The sequence below is a fragment of the Rhinolophus ferrumequinum genome, chromosome 16 (assembly GCF_004115265.2).
Source record: "Rhinolophus ferrumequinum isolate MPI-CBG mRhiFer1 chromosome 16, mRhiFer1_v1.p, whole genome shotgun sequence".
Classification (NCBI taxonomy): domain Eukaryota; kingdom Metazoa; phylum Chordata; class Mammalia; order Chiroptera; family Rhinolophidae; genus Rhinolophus; species Rhinolophus ferrumequinum.
Window position 1 is genome coordinate 60,813,143 of NC_046299.1, and position 18,310 is coordinate 60,831,452.

The 18,310-nt window shown below is 41.2% G+C and overlaps 1 protein-coding gene across 2 annotated transcripts in view; it reads right to left on the reverse strand.

Annotated features, from left to right (window-relative positions):
• The window catches only part of GRID1 (glutamate ionotropic receptor delta type subunit 1), a 697,974-nt gene that overhangs the window by 126,026 nt on the left and 553,638 nt on the right, over nucleotides 1–18,310 (reverse strand). For both annotated transcript variants that reach the window (XM_033131343.1, XM_033131344.1), the window contains exon 9: nucleotides 823–924. In XM_033131343.1, coding sequence (XP_032987234.1) covers nucleotides 823–924 — 102 coding nt within the window. The remainder of the gene's footprint in view (nucleotides 1–822; nucleotides 925–18,310) is intronic.

Below are 18,310 nucleotides of genomic sequence, written 5' to 3' on the forward strand. Positions count from 1 at the left end.
CATATTTTGTGCTGTGTCACATGTGTTCCTGTAGGGCATGTGGCCCTCTGGAAAGCACCTCTGTGTCCCGCACCACGACCCTGTGAAACTGAACAAGAAGGGAACTTGTAAACAGCTGTAGAGAATGTATCTTGTTAATTTTCAGGGGGTGGGTAGCGTATAATCCTTAGTAATGGTGTGCATATGTAGAGTGACAGAACCCTGCTTGCAAAGGCTTCTAGAGCTGAGACACCAGTGTCTGCTGGTAAGAGGTAAATCTAAAATGTCTCCTACAATTCTAAAAAAGGTGAAGAAAGAAATTGAAAGGATGATGATTCTAAGGTCTCTCACAGATGTAAAAGTCCATGATTCCAGGACAACTATGCAGAAAAACTGCAACGAATCAATGGTCTTCATTATGAACTTTGTATCACACGGGCCTGTCGGTGGTATTGGGAGTAGGAAGAATGTCCACCTCCCAGCATCTTTCTGGCTACTGGGAAAGCTCTCCTAAGGACCACCAGGAGGTCAAGGTTCTGCTTACATCCAAGAACAAAGAGAGCATCTGTGCTCACTCTGGAGCTCAACAGTGGAACTGGATTAGTGGTCCTTCTCTAGAGCATTCCGGTGGCCTGCCATGGAAGGCCTCAGAGGTCCTGGGGCAGAATTTCCAATCTTATCCTTCCTTCATTATTCACAAAATTATTAGAGTGAAAGGCCTTCTGAAAACTCAAGCCACGACTCAAGATCCCCTTCGCTCCAAACCCAGCATTACATCAAACAGAGAAGCCTCTGACGCAAAAGCCTGAAGAACGAACCTCCCCAATATGCCCATGATCCTACCAAGACGGTCACCACTTTGAGAGTCAGTCCTTGGAGGCGGCTGCCCATGGGCCTCTCTTGCAGGCTGCCATTCAGGCCCTTCTCAGAGTCCCAGGTCGCCAGCTGTGAAGGAAAAAGAGAGTGTGAGAGACAGAATGAGTACCTGGGCACACCTTAAAGCCTTGCCTCCTCAACAGGGATCCTGATCAGGCAGGTAGGCAGATAGCACCCCTCTGAGTTTCCTAGAGACCGAGAGCCATCTTAAAACCTTAGAAAGCATAAAAGTATGACAGAGAGTTGCACTTCCTTCATCACCTCACATGGATCTTGACACATCCTTAAAATGAAACCAATTGGGAAGAACTTATTTCTGGAATGAACATTTCCATCCAAATTCATTCTGTCTATCCACTGAAGCCATGTCACTGTGTCTCCCGCAAAGTGTCTTTTTTCTTTAATTACGCGTTTGACTTGCCCAGGCCAGAGGGCCCTGGAGTTCAGCCATCGCCACCAGCAGTGTAGGATGACACTCAGCAGTGAAGTGAGAAACAAAGACCCAAGTGTACAGCTTGTCCTGCACCCTAGTGTCCACTGCAAGCCGGGTCAAGAGCTCACTGCCCATCTTCACTACAGTGCAAACTTCATCATTTTCCCTGATACACACATGGAGGTCAAGAATACACATCCTCCTGAGCCTGCAAGGTCTATCCAATAACCTGATGCCTCTCTGACAAGCACCCTAAGGGGTCGAGGAGACCCTGTCCTGGCTCAGAAACAACAGGAGACACAGGTATTCTGGGGACTGCTTGCCCTTCCTGCAGGCCTGGGCAGCAGTGATGAAACCTTTGTCTCATCAATGATTCTCAACTTTTAGTTGGTGAGATGTAAAATAATCCAGATACCGGCCCCCATCTCAAGACAGCTTAATGGGGATCTCAGCACCTGGGCGTGTGGGAAGTTAGGCCTCCCATGATCCTCGTTGACAACCCCAAGGCTTCTAGGTCATGAGGCCTCTATTTGCTTGCATGTTAGAATCTTTTAAGAGGACACAAGGCATTCTGAAGGCCAGGCCCCACACTCAGGGCCTCAGTTCCACTGGTCTGTAGTGGACTAGGGTGGATAGTTTAGCTCCTCGGGAAGGCTAAATGCACAACCAAGGCCCTGAAGCACACTGCAGATTAAAGCAGTGACCCTCAAAGTGTGACAGGCCCAGAAGTCACCCAAGGACTGTGTGTGCACTTTCTGATTGCAGGGCCTATTATACCTGTCTAACAAGCTCTCGGGTGCTGCTGCTGCTGCGATCCATGGCCACCATTTAAGTAGCAAGGGGTTAAAGAATCAGACTGCCTCAGGCAGTGTCTGCTCTTCAGCAAGGAAAAGCACAAGACCCCTAGTTAAGCCGAGCAGAAGAACCACCCCTCTGTGGAAAAGGGCCAGCAGGGGCCCTACAGGAGCCACCAATAGTGCTGCTTAAGGACACTTCTATTCTCTCAGCATTTCCCATAGTCTTGCCATCTGTGGCAGGGTCTACACACTGAGGCCTTCACTCTGAGGCCAGAGTTCCAGAATCTGTGGGACCATTCCCCCTGGAAGATACTCTATGGCCTAGAGCAGGAACATCACAATGAGACGTGTGGTTCTAGAACGAGGTTAAAAAGAACCTGGAAACTCCTGCTGTCACCACAGACATGATACCAAGTAAGACCCACTCCTTCCTAAATAATAGGATGCCTGGCAGTGATGAACGAACCATTTAGTTAAGAGCATGGCCATGCATTGTGAGGAGCTCCCCAGAGTCGCCACTAACTAATTTTAGGAACACTGCCGTGAAGAGCAGTTAAGATCTAACAAATGTCCTGTACAAGAACATCAAAGATACCATACTCTGGGAACTGGTACAGTGAGAAGGAAGCCTCACTGCTGTTTCTCCATTGGGTCTCAGGAAACAGCACGAGGACCCAGAATCAGTTCCTGTGCCTGGATTAGAATGATGGTCCAAGGGAAGAGAACAAGCTCAGCCAAAGGAGTCAAGGTATTGATTCCCTGCCTTCTTGGACCCTCCAACATGCACTCAGGGAACTCCTGGCGTGTATTTGGGCTACCTGCATCTCGTCCCCATAAAGTGTAACACAGGCATTGGAGCCATTAAACCCAGATGGGTGGTCTGCTGCACCGCCTGGTTGGGTGGCGTTACGAAGGCCCCTGGACCATCTCAGTGACTTAGAGTCCTAAGGAAGGCAATCTCGTCCTCAAGACATATCTGTTCCAGGGACTGGATATTCTGCCCTATACCAGGACTTACATTTCTAACACCTGCTGCCGAACCTCCCTGGCATGGGTGAAGGGGCATCTCGACTCTGCTGCCCTGGCTTGGATGAGCGCCGGCAGTGGGGCTCTGGGTGGCCTTGCTCAACCAGGCTTTACCTGTCTTCCCATTGGACTTGTAACCACCATGAAAATGGAGAATAGAGGCAGGAAAAAGCGGTAAGGATGAAGTCAGGACCTTCTGGGGTTTTAGTTCAGCTCCAAGAAAGGTTCTGCCTCTCAATGCCTGTCCATACCCCCTGTGCTTCTAGCCCACTGCCTGGCAGAGGGCAGTACCTCTGTCCCAGAGCATAGCAACAGCCTTCCCAGTGATCTCATTACCCGAACCTTCTTCTCGTACAGCCCTTCTCCAATGTGCTGATAGCTACCTTTATAAAAAACAAACTCAAACATGAACCACGTCAATTAAATTTTTTTAATGGCCTCCCATTTCGTGCAGGATAAATCCTACTACTTTTAAGCTTGGCATAAACTAAAGAGCTTCCTAATCCAGACCCAACCCTGCCTTTCAGCCTCACTTCTTGCGCATAGCCACAGTACACTGCACCTCCTCAAATCCCTAACCTTTCTCAAGTACATCGTGCGCCCTCCTGACTCTTCGTATATGTTTCCTTTGCCTAGAATGCCATTTCTCTTCAGCTTAGTCTGGTAAACTCTTACTCATGTTTTTAAAAAATAAGTGTTCACTTTAGAATAGTTTTCAATTCACAGAAACGTTGCAGAGGTTGTGCAGATAGCCCACACCCAGTTCCCCCTGTCGTCCTTACATTCCTCACAGCAAATGAAATTCTTAGCCAATCGCCACCACTTATGCAAAGCTGTGGTACAAACGATCTCCACTGTCTTCCATTCTGGCCCTAAGTCTGTGATCCAGCTCTGTTACCTGGGTTTCTCACCCTCCCCCCTGGGATCAAAATCCCATCTTCATAAACTGTCAAGAGTCTCAGGCTCATGAACTAGACCTTGTCCTGCTTATTCCCATCTCACGGTTTCCAACCTTGTCCTAAATGCCATATTCTCTCAAAGATCAACTTATGATAACTGCTATAGATTTGTGGAAAAAGCTGGGAACTTGGAGGAGTGGAATTAGCATATGTTTATGAGTCGGCAGACTTATATTTTAGCTGTGTTTCCGCCAGTTACTTATCTGAGTGACCTCAGACAGCACAGTGCTTAAAACACAGAAGCCAGTCAACAAATATTTGTTGAATAAATTTAACTTCACTGAAATTTCATTTTCTTATCTATAAAATGAAATAAAAATACCTTCCCTGCCTACCATGTTGAGGGACTGTTCAAAGGAGAAAATCATTTTGAAATGATCTGTTGTAAAATAACTGAATAATCACAAAGTGAAGAATCAGAATATAAAACGGTGTGTACAACAACCTTTATATTTTTTTAGGAAAAGTGGTGATAAAGATGGGAGGAGATATGATAAAAATGTAATATGTAAATGTATCTAGGTGGTAAAATTACGAATAATCATTATTACTTCTTTATGGTCTTCTATGTTTTTAACAGGTTTTTCAATACTTTCACAGAAGGGAAAATAAGCTTTAGATAAAAATAACTAGCAAAGGCAATTAAGCGAAATTCTGTCACATGTACTTGTATGATTGAGGACTGAATGGAAGAAAGCAATCAAATTATCTGTTGGTATGTCAAGGCCAATCTGAGAGTCAGAACGCAATAAATCAGTCCTCTGGTTTCAAGGAGCTGTGGCCAAGGAGTGCCCATCTCCTAGAAGAGACACATTGTAAGTTCGTCCAGCATGCCATCTCACATTCTATGATCTCTCCAAAACGGTCTAGGCCCATGAGCCTGTCGGGTTTGGAGACAGGAATGTGGCTCCTGCTACTACCCAGCTCCATGAAGACAGGCACACTTTTTCCATGAAAGAAGAGGGATGGCACCAAATCATGTTAGTTGCTATTCAGACAACCCTAAGGCAAGGCCATTTACATCAAAGTAGAACTTCATGAGAGGAAAAAGAATTCCTCCAAGCCTGTTGTTATTCCTATATTTTTGTCTGAAAGTACTTAGGGTTTTAAGCCTTTTTTTTTAATGTTTTATTATTAATTATTTATTTAGTTCCTTAATAGAGAGTTATCTCTCCCTGGCCTTCAGGCATTTTGTACTTACAAAGAGAAAACCAAACAAACTTCAAAGTGAAACCAAAATTCTGCCTTCAAACACATCAAAGAGCAACAATGTTCCAGGATCAGGGATCTTTTGAATTGGGTGGGAGTTTATTATTCCCTCATAACAGCCTGAAGCTGAGAGTCCCAGGCTGAGTGAGTCCCCCAATTTCCACGAAGCTTTGTGCTCTTGCCCAAATCTTAAGACCAGAGTAGTAAACCTTTATCATTTCTGAGGAAGGCCATCCCTCAGAAGGGGGCATCTGATATGTAAGACCAGAACAGAGAAGGACACAGTCCAAACAAAAGACTCCAGTGGATTTTTTTTTTTTTTTTTTTTTTTTTTTTTTACTAAAATAAAGCCTTTAAATGGATTCTCAAGCTTGGAGCCTACCAAGAGTACAAGAGGCTGCACCACACCTACCTCCTGAGGGCAGCTGGTTCTCCAGGTTCAAAATGCCCGAGGAAAGCGTTTCAGTCGATAAAAGCCAAATGAGGCTGATAGGCTTGATAAATGGGGAGCCAGGAAAACCTTTTACCCAAAGAAGTCCCGACACTTAGTCATACAGCTGCAGACCATTTCGTCTGTACATAAGTGCGTTGGCTCTTGTATTTCACTGACAGAATTTTGTCCATGGGATGGATGAATTTATGGCCATAGACACCCATTTTGACAGCTGACCTGTCAAGATCAGAGCCTGAAAAACTAATTTCCAGCACTGTTAAACACAATGAGAACTGCTGCTATTTGATAGGACAACCATGGTTTTCATTCACCGCCGAGATCTGCCCTACCCATACCAGAAGTGTGCGTGGAGTCAGAGGTTATAGCACAATCACTACTTGAAAGGAGATATATGGTCTCAAGACCTGATTATGACAAACAACTGTTCAGAGATCAGCCAATTGGAGAATAAATTACATAAATCACCGGTCTCAGGCAAATATATTTCTGGAGTCGAACATTTTAATGTTTGAGTTGTGAGATGTGGAGATTTGGAACACAATGGGTCAGGCCTCCTGTGAGAGACTGGACTCTGTGGTCTGTAATCTAATTATCAAGGTGTCTTAAAGTGCTGTTTTCTTTTCATGGGAGGCAAGAAGGAGGGGAGGCAATCCAACTGCTTCCAGCCCCAAGAAAGAATATGACCAGTTTCATATACAGAAACTTACCAATTGGGGTGAGGGAGGGAGGGAGGAAGGGAAGGAAAAGGAACGCAAGGAAGGAAGGAAGAAAGGAAGGAAGGAAGGAAGGAAGGGAGGGAGGGAGGGAGGAAGGAAGGAAGGAAGAAAGGTTTCAATAATCCCATATCTCATGCTTAACTATGTCCAACAAGAGCAATAACTTAACTTGTCCCATTGCACAACTGAGTGAATAACACTTTGGTGGTAAGCTTGTCTGGAGAGAGCACTGGAAACAGAAAGTGAAGTTTTATGACCATGACTCAAACCTCACAGTCATAGCTGGAGTCCCATGTAAGCTGTATCCTCATCAGTAATTACCGTTAGCCAAGCACAGACAACTTCAGCTGAGATACAGGTTTCAGTAGCGATGGCCACAGTGCATTTATCATCATGGCACTGTGTGGACTTCTCTAAAATAACAAGCCTTCTATTAGCTTTTGTTCCTTTGTCCATTTTTATTGGAAAACACATGGGTTTCAAAGGATCACAGCCTTGGATGGGGAAGGGGTGAGGGGGAAACCCACATCTTGAATCAGCTTGAATTGGGGTATTCAGTCAGCACTGATTTTAAATAGTCAGTTGCACATTTTAAGCTTTGGCTAAATGCAGGGACATGTTTAGACACAAACACAGTATCTCGTGTACAAACAAGTACAGTGTAAGAATCTGATGACAGAATATTAATATTTGTAGCTAGGATTCCTCAACTAATGTCTAATTTAAGAGTTCATTTTGGGAATTCCAGTATGTCAGGGCCACTAAGGTGTGGGCCTTGGAGAGTATGCACCGCAGGATGTGACCATTAGGTCACATGTACCCACCGAGAAAGGGGCCGGGACCGTAGCTGGAGCTCCAGACGTGCTGAGTAGGAAGGGGAAGGAGACTCACTCTGAGGCAGAGAGAACTGAAAGTCTCAGGCCAGCACCATCTGCACAGGGAACTGAGCATTTTGTGAAAGCAGAATTTATGCTAAATGTCCAGAAGGCAGAGCCATGAGACACTGAAAAAAGAGTAAAATCGACCAGAGAGCTACCACATATGGGGTCTTCACGAAAAACCTTTAGCAAGGATGAGAAAAAGGTATTTTCCCATGGTTTTGGAATGGAGGACAAGGAATACGAGCAGAAGTGTCGCTACTCTGGCAAGCAGGTCAATCCTGATGGAAATCAGGGACATGCCCAAATTCTAGCCTCTACTATCTGACGGTTCCGGGCACAGAAGGCTCACTGGGCCCATACAGGGATGGAAGGACAGACGGACTGCAATGGGCAGCAACGGAGTCTTTCTGTCACATTAACATTGAGGATGGAGGCAGTTCCTCTGCTGCTTAAGACACAGAAAGCAGGAAGATAATATTGTTCTCATTATAACAAACAAACAAACAAAAAGACAGATAATCAAGAAAAGTATATTTTAAAAAATGTAGCCTCTAAGAGACCTGTGGTCACAAGACCATCTGGAAGGAAAGACTTGACACAAGAAATGTTTCATTTTGGGCAGAGGATGGGGCAAAAGAGTGGTAGTTATAAAAGGGGGTAAGAAGGAAAAATGAAATTTTACCAAAAACCTAATGGTCAAGTGGAGGCCAGCATGACAGGGAGTCTCCCTGGGGGCCTAGATAGAAGGGAGGCCACATACACTCATCAGCTCTTCCCATCAGGCCTCCACTGTGTGGAATGAAAGAAGAATACTAGAACAGAGCATTTAAAAATTATGGAACAGTATCAGATATATGTGTATGCAGTGTAAGACTTATATTCAATATATGTGAAGAAATCTTTTATCTCAATTATAGGACAAACAACCCAATTTTTTAAAAAATAGAGAAAGGACTGATTTTTCCAAAGAAGGTATGTAAAAGGACAATATGCACATGAAAATATGTATGCTCAAAATCATGAGTCATCATGGAAGTGCAAAATAAGGCCACAGGACATACCACTAAACCTCACTAGAGTGGCTAAAATCCGATTGACATTACCAAGTGTTGGTGACGATCTGGAAAGCAAAAGTTGCAGCCACACTGGAAGACAGTTTGGCAGTTTCCTACCAAGTTAAACATAAGTATACTGAACATACCACCCAGCATTTCACTCCTAGTCATTTACCTAAGGGAAACCTAAAATGTGTCTACACAAAGGTCAGTACATGGATGTTGGTTGAAGCTTTATTCATTAGAGCCAAAAATGGAAACACTCCACATGTTGATCATGTGACCAGTGAATGGAGAAACAAAGTGTGGCCTATTTATTCAATACAATACTTCTCAGCAATAAAAAGCAACAAGCTTGCCACACATGCCACATTCTGAATGAAGCTCAAAAGCATTATACCAAGTGAATGAAGCCAGACACAAGAGACCACCTACTTCATGATTCCATTTATATGACTTTCTTGAAAAGGTAATATTGTAGCCCTCAAAAGTAAATCAGGGGCCAGCCCGGTGGCTCAGGCTGTTAGAGCCCCATGCTCCTAACTCCGAAGGCTGCTGGTTCGATTCCCACATGGGCCAGTGGGCTCTCAACCACAAGGTTGCCGGTTCAATTCCTCGAGTCCCACAAGGGATGGTGGGCTCTGCCCCCTGCAACTAAGATTGAACACGGCACCTTGAGCTGAGCTGCCTCCCGGATGGCTCAGTTGGTTGGAGCACGGCTCTCAACCACAAGGTTGCCAGTTCGATTCCTCAAGTCCTGCAAGGGATGGTGGGCTACACCCCTGCAAATAGCAACAGCAACTGGACCTGGAGCTGAGCTGAGCCCTCCACAACTAAGACTGAAAGGACAACAACTTGAAGCTGAATGGCACCCTCCACAACTTAGATTGAAAGGACAACAACTTGACTAGGAAAAAAAAGTCCTGGAAGTACATACTGTTCCCCAATAAAGTCCTGCTCCCCTTCCCCGATAACATCTTTTAAAAAAAAAAAGTGAATCAGAGGTTACCTGGGGACAGGAGTGGGAGGAGGGCATTAAATGCAGAGGGGGGCTACCTGAGGGTAATGAAAGTCCTCGGACTACTGAGTGCTGAGATGATACTACTCTACATGTTTGTCAGAGATGATCAAACACTGTATACCTAAAATGGGTAAAACGGGTAAATTTATTGTAGATAATTGCATCTAAATCAACCTGACTTGTTACACACACACACACACACACACACACACACACACATTGATAGTGATTTTGAGAAGGATGGAGCCGTGTGCTGGAGAGATGAGGTAATGGCACTAACGTGTGCCTATAAGTGACCCAACTATGACCCTTTGGCAAAGATGATCACCTGTTGGCAAGGATGGTAATGGTGACATAACTATGACCGATGTTAGTACACTTGTGTCGGCGTGCTTGAACTAGCTGGAGCTAAAGGCATATCAAGTGACCAAGAAATTATCTGTCAATCTAGAAGAACTGAATACATCTTTACAAAGGTTTAGAAAGAACATAAGCCCAGTTTTACCTTCAAATAGTGTGCATGGAGAAAAATAGGTTTCAAAATATAGGTTTCATTTGTATATATAATATGGCCCATCTTTTTGTAATGCTTGTTTCTTTTTGTGAGACGGTGCACGTGCATGCCTAAGACAAAAAGGTAGTTGTAAGTGGCTATTGCTGGCATTCGGCAGAGCGATAGCATTATAGGAACGCCCATCTCTTGCACTGTACAATCCTGTAATGTCTAAATTGTTTTACTGAGAGGAAGCATTGCTTCTATAAACAGAAGAAAAACAATAAAGCTATTTTCATTTTGAAGCTGCACTGCAATATAGCTTATAACTGTAATGTTGATTTTGTATCTCACTCTAATTGTTTTAGGTATATTGGTTTTGTCTCTCTAAATAAACGGAAAGTTCTAGCACAGGAGGGGTCTGTAATGAGACAAGCCAGGTTGGAATTCTGGTTCCTCCATTCTTATACGGAGAGACCTCTGGCAATTCTCTAGAATTAGTCATATTCTTTCTCTGGGCTTAGATGTCCTCATCTTATTAGTTATGAACAGACATTAGCTATTGTTACTCAAAATACTCTCTTTGCTCTCAGGTCTCCCCTATGCTTGGGCCCACACTAGCAGCACAACAAATTCTTGCCAGTTCATATTGACTGGAATTAATATCTCCATACAGACTAAATACACTACATATCAATCAGAAGTCTGACAAGACACCGCCAGTACTATGAGATCTTGCATTGAAAAAAGCAGCAGGTGTCTCTCATCAGACTTGCTCTAAAATCCAGGCCATTTCCTCTCCCTAGAGCCCTTTCCTCTTCCTTTGTTCTCTCGTGGTTGTCCTCTGCAGATCATTCTAGAGATCTTTCCTTGCACCTTATAACAAGACTGCCCCCTCTGATGAACCCCTGCACACAAGCCATGGACATGTAGAAATACTTTCCACAATATTTTAAAATTTATGTCTATCTATTCTCAAATGCACTATATTTCTTTTATTATTTTTGTACATAGAAATTTTGTTTTATTTTTAAGTCATAGTTTAATATTTTTAAATAGTATTGAATTACAGACATTCAATATTATTTTGTATTAATTTCAAGTTGACAGCATAGTGGTTAGACATTTATGATTTACGCAGTGATCCACCTGACTAGTCGAGTACCCACCTGGCACTATACATAGTTATTATCATATTATTGACTATATTCCCTATAATTTACTTTGTATTCCTGTGACTATTTTGTAACTACCAATCTATATTTCTTAATCCCTTCCTCTTTCACCCAGCTCCCCAAACCCCATCCCTGTGGCAACCATCAGTATTCTCTGTATCTATGAGTCTGTTTCTGTTTTGTTTGTTCATGTATTTTGTTCTTTAGATTCCATATATGAGATCATGTGGCATTTGTTTGTCTCATGCAGCATAGTCCCTCTAGGTCCATCCATGTGTTGCAAACGGTAAGATTTCATTTTTTTATGGCAGAGTAATACTCCATTGTATATATGCACCACTTCTTCTTTATCCAATCGTCTATTGATGGATACTTGGGTTGCTTCCATATCTTGGCTACTGTAAGTAATGCTGCAGTGAACATAGGGGTGCACATATCTTTTTGAATTAGTGTTTTGGATTTCTTCAGAGAAGTACCCAGGAGTGCAATTGCTGGGTCATAAGGTAGTTCCATTTTTAATTTTTGAGGAAACTCCAAACATTTTCCAAAGTGGCTACATCAATTTGTAATCTCACCAACAGTACACAAGGGTTCCCGTTTTCCACATCCTTGCCAACACCTGTTTGTTGATTTATTGTTGATAGCTATCCTGACAGATGTGAGGTGATATCTCATTGTGGTTTTAATTTGCATTTCTCTGATGATTAGTGATGTTAAGTATCTCTTCATGTCTGTTGGCCATGTGTATGTCTGCTTTGGAGAAATGTCTATAAGTTGCTCTGCCTATTTTTAAATTGGATTGTTTGTTCTTTTGCTGTTGAGTTATATGAGTTCTTTATAAATTTTGGATATTAACCACTTATCAGTGGTATCATTGGCAAATATCTTCTCCTATTCAGTAGGCTGTCTTTTTGTTTTGTTGATGGTTTCCTTTGTACAAACTTTTTAGTTTGACATAGTCTTATTTATTTATTTATTTATTTGTTTATTTATTTATTTATTTATTTATTTATTTATTTATTTATTTATTTCCTTTGCCTGAGAAGACAGAACAGAAAAAAAATATTACTAAGAGCAATGTCAGAGTTTACTGCCTATGATTTCTTCTGGGACTTTTATGGCTTCAGGTCTTACACTTAAGTCTTTAATCTATTTTGACTTTATTCTTGTATATGATGTGAGAAGGTGGTTCAGTGTCATTTTTTTGCACGGATATGTCCATTTTCTCCAACACCATTTATTGGGTAGACTATCTTTACCCCACTGAATATTCTTGCCTCCTTTGTCATATATTAAATGACCATATAGGCATTGGATTATTTCTGGGCTCTCTATTCAGTTCCATTAATCTATGCATCTGTTTTTATGCCAGTACCATGCAGTTTTAATTACTATAGCTTTATACAGTTTTTCCCTGAAAATAAGACCTAGCCAGACCATCAATTCTAATGCGTCTTTTGGAGCAAAAATTAATATAAGACCCGGTCTTATTTTGATATAAGACCCCTCTTATATAAGACTGGGTATGATATGATGTGATGTGATGTAATGTAATGTAATATAATATAATATAATAAATACCTGGTCTTATATACTACAATATAACATAAGACTGGGTCTTATATTAGTTTTTGCTCCAAAAGACGCATTAGAGCTGATGGTCTGGCTAGGTCTTATTTTTGGGGAAACCCGGTAGTATAGTTTGAAATCAGGCAGCTTGATACCTGCAATTTTGTTCTTCTTCAAGATTGTGTAGATATTCAGGGTTTTTAGTGGTCCCATATAAATTTTAAGATTATTTGTTCTAATTCTGTGGAAAATGCCACTGGTATTTTGATAGGGATTTCATTGAATCTATAGATTGCTCTGGGTAGCATGGACATTTTTTTTTTCCAAGTCAAATTGTTGTCCTTTCAATCTTAGTTGTGGAGGGTACTGTTCAGCTTCAAGTTGTTGTCCTTTCAGTCTTAGTTGTGGAGGGCGCAGCACAGCTCCAGGTCCAGTTGCCGTTGCTAGTTGCAGGGGGCACAGCCCACCATCCCTTGTGGGAGTTGAACCAGCAACCTTGTGGTTGAGAGGATGCGCTCCAACCAACTGAGCCTTCAGGGATCCCGCTCAGTGGCAGCTCAGCTCAAGGTGCCGTGTTCAATCTTAGTTGCAGGGGGCGCTGCCCACCATCCCTTGCAGGACTTGAGGAACTGAACTGGCAACCTTGTGGTTGAGCTCCCACTGGCCTATGTGGGAATCAAACCGGCAGCCTTCGGAGTTAGGAGCATGGAGCTCTAACTGCCTGAGCCACTGGGCCGGCCCCAGTATGGACATTTTAATGATGTTAATTCTTCCCATTCATGAACACAGGATATGCTTCTATTTATTTGTATCTTCTTTCTTTCTTCAATGTCTTACAATTTTCCAAGTACAGGTCTTTTATCTCCTTGGTTAAATTTATTCCTAGGTATTTTATTTATTTTTGATGCAATTGTAAATAGGATTGTTTTCTTAATTTCTCTTTCAGATAGTTTGTTATTGGTGTATAAAAATGCAATTGGTTTCTGAATATTAATTTTGTTTCCTGATACTTCACTGAATTCATTTTTCAGTTCTAATAGCTTTTTGGTGGAATCTTTTGGGTTCTCAATATATAGCATCATGTCCTATGCAAATAATGACAGTTTTGCTTTTTCTTTTCCAATTTGCATATCTTTTATTTATTTTTCTTGTCTGATTCCTGTGGCTAGGATTTCCAATTCTATGTTGAATAAAAGTAATGAAAGTGGGCGTTCTTGTCTTGTTCTATATCTTAAGTGCAACACTTTTAGCTTTTCCCCACTGAGTATGATGTTAGCTGTGAGTTTGTTATATATATAGCCTTCATTAAGTTGAGGTATTTTCCCTCTATTCCCACTTTGCTGAGATCTTTTATCATAAATGGATGGATTTTGTTGAATGCTTTTTCTGCATCTATTAAGATGATCATATGATTTTTATCTTTTTGCTTTCTTTATGTGGTATATTACATTAATTGATTTGTGGATATTGAACCAACCTTGCATCCAAGAATAAATCCCACTTGATCATGGTGTATGAACTTTTTAATATATTGATGAATTCAGTTTGGTAATATTTTGTTAAGGATATTTGCATTGATGTCCATCAAATATATCAGCCTATAATTTTCTTTTTTTGTAATGTCTTTGTCTGGTGTTGGAATCAGGGTAATTGTGGCCTTGCAGAATGACCTTGGGAGACTCCCTTCCTCTTGAACTTTTTGGAATAGTTTGAGGACAGGTGTAAATTCTTTTAACGTTTGTTAAAATTCACCTGTGAAGCCATGTTGTCCAGGACTTTTGTCTGTGAGGAGTTTTTTGATTACTGATTCAATTTTATTAGTAGTAATCAGTCAGTTCATTCACATTTTCTGTTTCTTCTTGATTCAGTCTTGGAAAATTGCATGATAGAAATTATATCTGTTGAGTTTGTTTTTGCTCAACATCTGATACAATTTCTGGAATGTAGCATGCACTTCCCAAGTATTTCTTGAATAAATAAATTAACAAATTGGTCTAGGAGTAAGAAAATTTTTCTATATAAAGAGCTAACAGTAAATATTTTAGGTTTTGGGGGGCAACGTGGTCTCTGTGGTCAATTAATTACTCAATGAGTATAAATGGGTTTCAATAAACTTTACTTACAAATTAAGTGGCAGGCTGGATTTGGCCCAAAAGCCATAGTTTATGGATCCCTAATAGTTGATACCTTTATTTCAATTGTTCTCTCTCTCTATTCTACCTTCCAATCGATATTTTCAAAATACTATCCTTTCAGGTTTAATTTATTATTTTCAAAAATTGTTTAATTGTCATATTTTCAGAAAACCCCATTTTATCCCTCTAACCAGAAGTGATAGGTCCTCCAGCATCCTTTTTTAAAATCATTTTCATTTTTCAGTTACAGTTGACATTCAATATTATTTTATATTAGTTTCAGGTGTAAAGCATAGTGTTTAGGCATTTATATAATTTATGCAGTGATCCCTCTGATTAGTTTTGTACTCACCTGGCACTGTACATAGTTGTTACCATATTATTGACTGTATTCCCTATGCTGTACTTTACGTGCCCATGACTATTTTGTAACTGCCAATTTGTACTGCTTAATCCCTTCACCTTTTTCACCCAGCCCCCCAACTCCCCTCCCATCTGGCAGCCATCAGTTTGTTCTCTGTATCTATGAGTTGATTGCTATTTTGTTTGTTCATTTATTTTGTTCTTTAGATTCCATGTATAAGTGAGATCATATCCAAAGAAATCCAAAACATTAAGTTGAAAAGATATGCACCCTCCTGCATCCTTACAGCATCATGCTTGGCCTTTTTTCATGGCACTAATCACATTCAGATCGCCCTGACAGTTCCTGAAGAAGATTATATTTTCTAAAGATGGTTGTGACATCCCACATGCTCTTCTATAATGTGACTTCACCACCCTCTACCAAGAAGTGAATTTTAATTCTGCTCTTTTTAAATCTGGTCTGAATTTGATGCCACATGTCTTTGAGGCTAGGTTAGAAAAGGCTGTGAAGGTTCTGCTTGATTCTTGGGGTGCTTGCTCTAGGTCAGGGCTTTCCAACTTTGGCATCATTAGCATTTTGGGCCAGATAATTAATTATTTGTTGTGGGGGGAGCTGTCCTACACGTTGTAGGATGCTGAGCAGCGTCACTGACCTCTATCAACTAGATGTCAGTAGCATTACTTCCCCGTGTGACAATCAAAAATATCTCCAGACATTTTCAAATATCCCCTGGGAGAAAGAAGCACCTTGCATTTAGAACCACTTATCAAGGAGAAGCCAGCTGCCAAGGAAAAACTTCAACAGCCCTGAGACCACTGTGCTGGAAAAATCACATATATTCTGGCACCAGTCCCAGATGAATCAGCCTTGCCGCCACCTTTGCCAAAGCACTAGACACGTAAGTGAAGCCATCTTAGACCCGTAAGATCAGCCTATCAGACAGTTGATAACCATTAAGTGATCTCAGTTAATGTCAAAAGAATCACCAAGCCAAGCCCTGACCAAATTTCTGACATGCAGAATGCTTCAGATACAATAAAACTGCTGTTTATAATAGAAAATTTTGGGACATTTGTCATGCAGTAATAATCACTTGAACAGAATTTGGCACCTGGAAGTATGGTGGCACTATAAGAAAAATCTAAAACATGTGGAATTGACTTTGGGACTATGTAACAGGAGGAATCTAGAAGGACCTTTAAGAGATTTTTAGTGGAAGCAAAGTGGGCCTCAAGGAGATGTAACTATAACAGTTTAAAGGAAAGTAAGGAAAATATTATTGGAAGCTGGAGGAAAGAGTACCCTTGTTACATAGTGGCAGAAAATTTAGCAAAACTGTTACCTGCAGTAACACAGAAAATAGAAAAATCTACTTAATAAATGGATGGATCTGGCTAAGAAAGTATCAAGAAGAATATTGAAGTATCCTGTTTGCTCTTAGCTGTGTATCAGAATGTAAGCAAAGACACATGGATAGTTCATAGATAAAGAAGGAATTTTGTTTTCAAGCAAAATTTAGAAAAAATATGAAGAAGATATGATTTGTGAGATTTAAAAATAAAACTATTTATTAACCCCAGTCTCTTCTAGCAGAAAATTCCAAAATAATAAAGGTTCTTGATGCAAAGAACAAATCCTGCAGGTTAATCAGAAAATGCGGACTCCGTGAAATCAAAGGTACAACTGTAAAATCCTTTCTTACAACCTCAGAAATACTTATCATAGTGTCTTGTAGACTTTCAGAGAGGGCTTTCCACAATCTGAAAGGTGTGTGTTACAGACATTCTCTGACAGAAAATAAAGCATCTAAAACTCCATAGCAGCATGTTGGGGAGCTCAAGGTAGAGAAGAACCTATCTCGAAGAAATTTGTAGGTGTGGTCTTCATCTAATGTAGTGAACAACCAATAAACTTAATTTAAATTTTTTTTTAAATTGTAATGATAGAAGCAAGCCAGCTTAGACTAAATGAGACAGACAGAATGTAGAATGAAAAAGATACTTTTGGATCCCTGAACTTCTTATGTGCAGGAAGCAGCTGAGAAAACGATGCAGCTGCAAACAGAGTATACATTTTTGTGGAAAAGTAAGGATGACTTACAAGGGAGACCTCAGAGGATGGATCAGATGGAAAATCATTTCCAGGAAGCAGTAACAGGCCCTATTCAAGATGTTAATAACATGAGCCTAGATGGATATCAGATTTGCGACGGGCCAACAATCATTACGTGCCTCCTACGCATTACCTCTCTCGCTTATGGATGGTAATGTTTATCAGTCATCCTATCACTACCTTACCTTTACATATTGAGTTTGGGGAGGTCAGATAACCTGTCTTTTTAGACTGAGGTCTTCAGGCTGAGATCTTGGACAGCTGTAGCCAAGAATCTACCCAAAGAGCTTCATTCTTACCTTGGCCTGATTTAGATAATAAGATCCTGGACTTTGATCTGAGGCCATAATGGAGTGAGACTCTGAGGTTCTTTAGAGAAGGAATGAGAGTAGTTTTTACTTGAGAGGGGTGTGGATCATAGTGCCCAGGGGAAGGACTACAGCAAATTGTACCTTCTGAGGGAAGGAACATCATCCATTCACACGATTTTCTACAACATGGCCTTGCCACTTCCGCATCAACATGTAGAGACTAACCCCTGTTCTTTCCTTTGAATTCTGACTGGTTTCACTTGGACACTATAAATGGTGCTGGAAATTACACTGATTTTCCAGGCTACATTCTAACCAACCATGCAACATCTATTTGGTTCTCTTGTGACGCTTGCTCACATAAGAAATCCAACAGCTCTGAGACATCATGCTGAAGAGGCCACATGTAGGCACCCTAGCAGATAGTTCCAGCTGGACTCAGCCTTCCGTCACTCTGCCAAGGGGCAAGACACATAAGTGAAGCATTCTTGAACTTACCAAACTGGCCCATCTACCACCAGCTGAGTGCAACTAAATGATCTCAGTTGATGCCACGAAAAAGAAAAAGAAAAAAAAAAATCACCCAACCAAGCCCTGCCCAAAGTCTTGACCTGCAGAATCTGTAAGGTATAATAAAACGGTTTCTGTTTAAAGCCACTAAATTTAGGAGTAGTTTGCTGTGCATCAATAAGTTTCCCATACATTTGTCCTTGTGCTCGTCTTAAAGGAATGAGTTCATTCA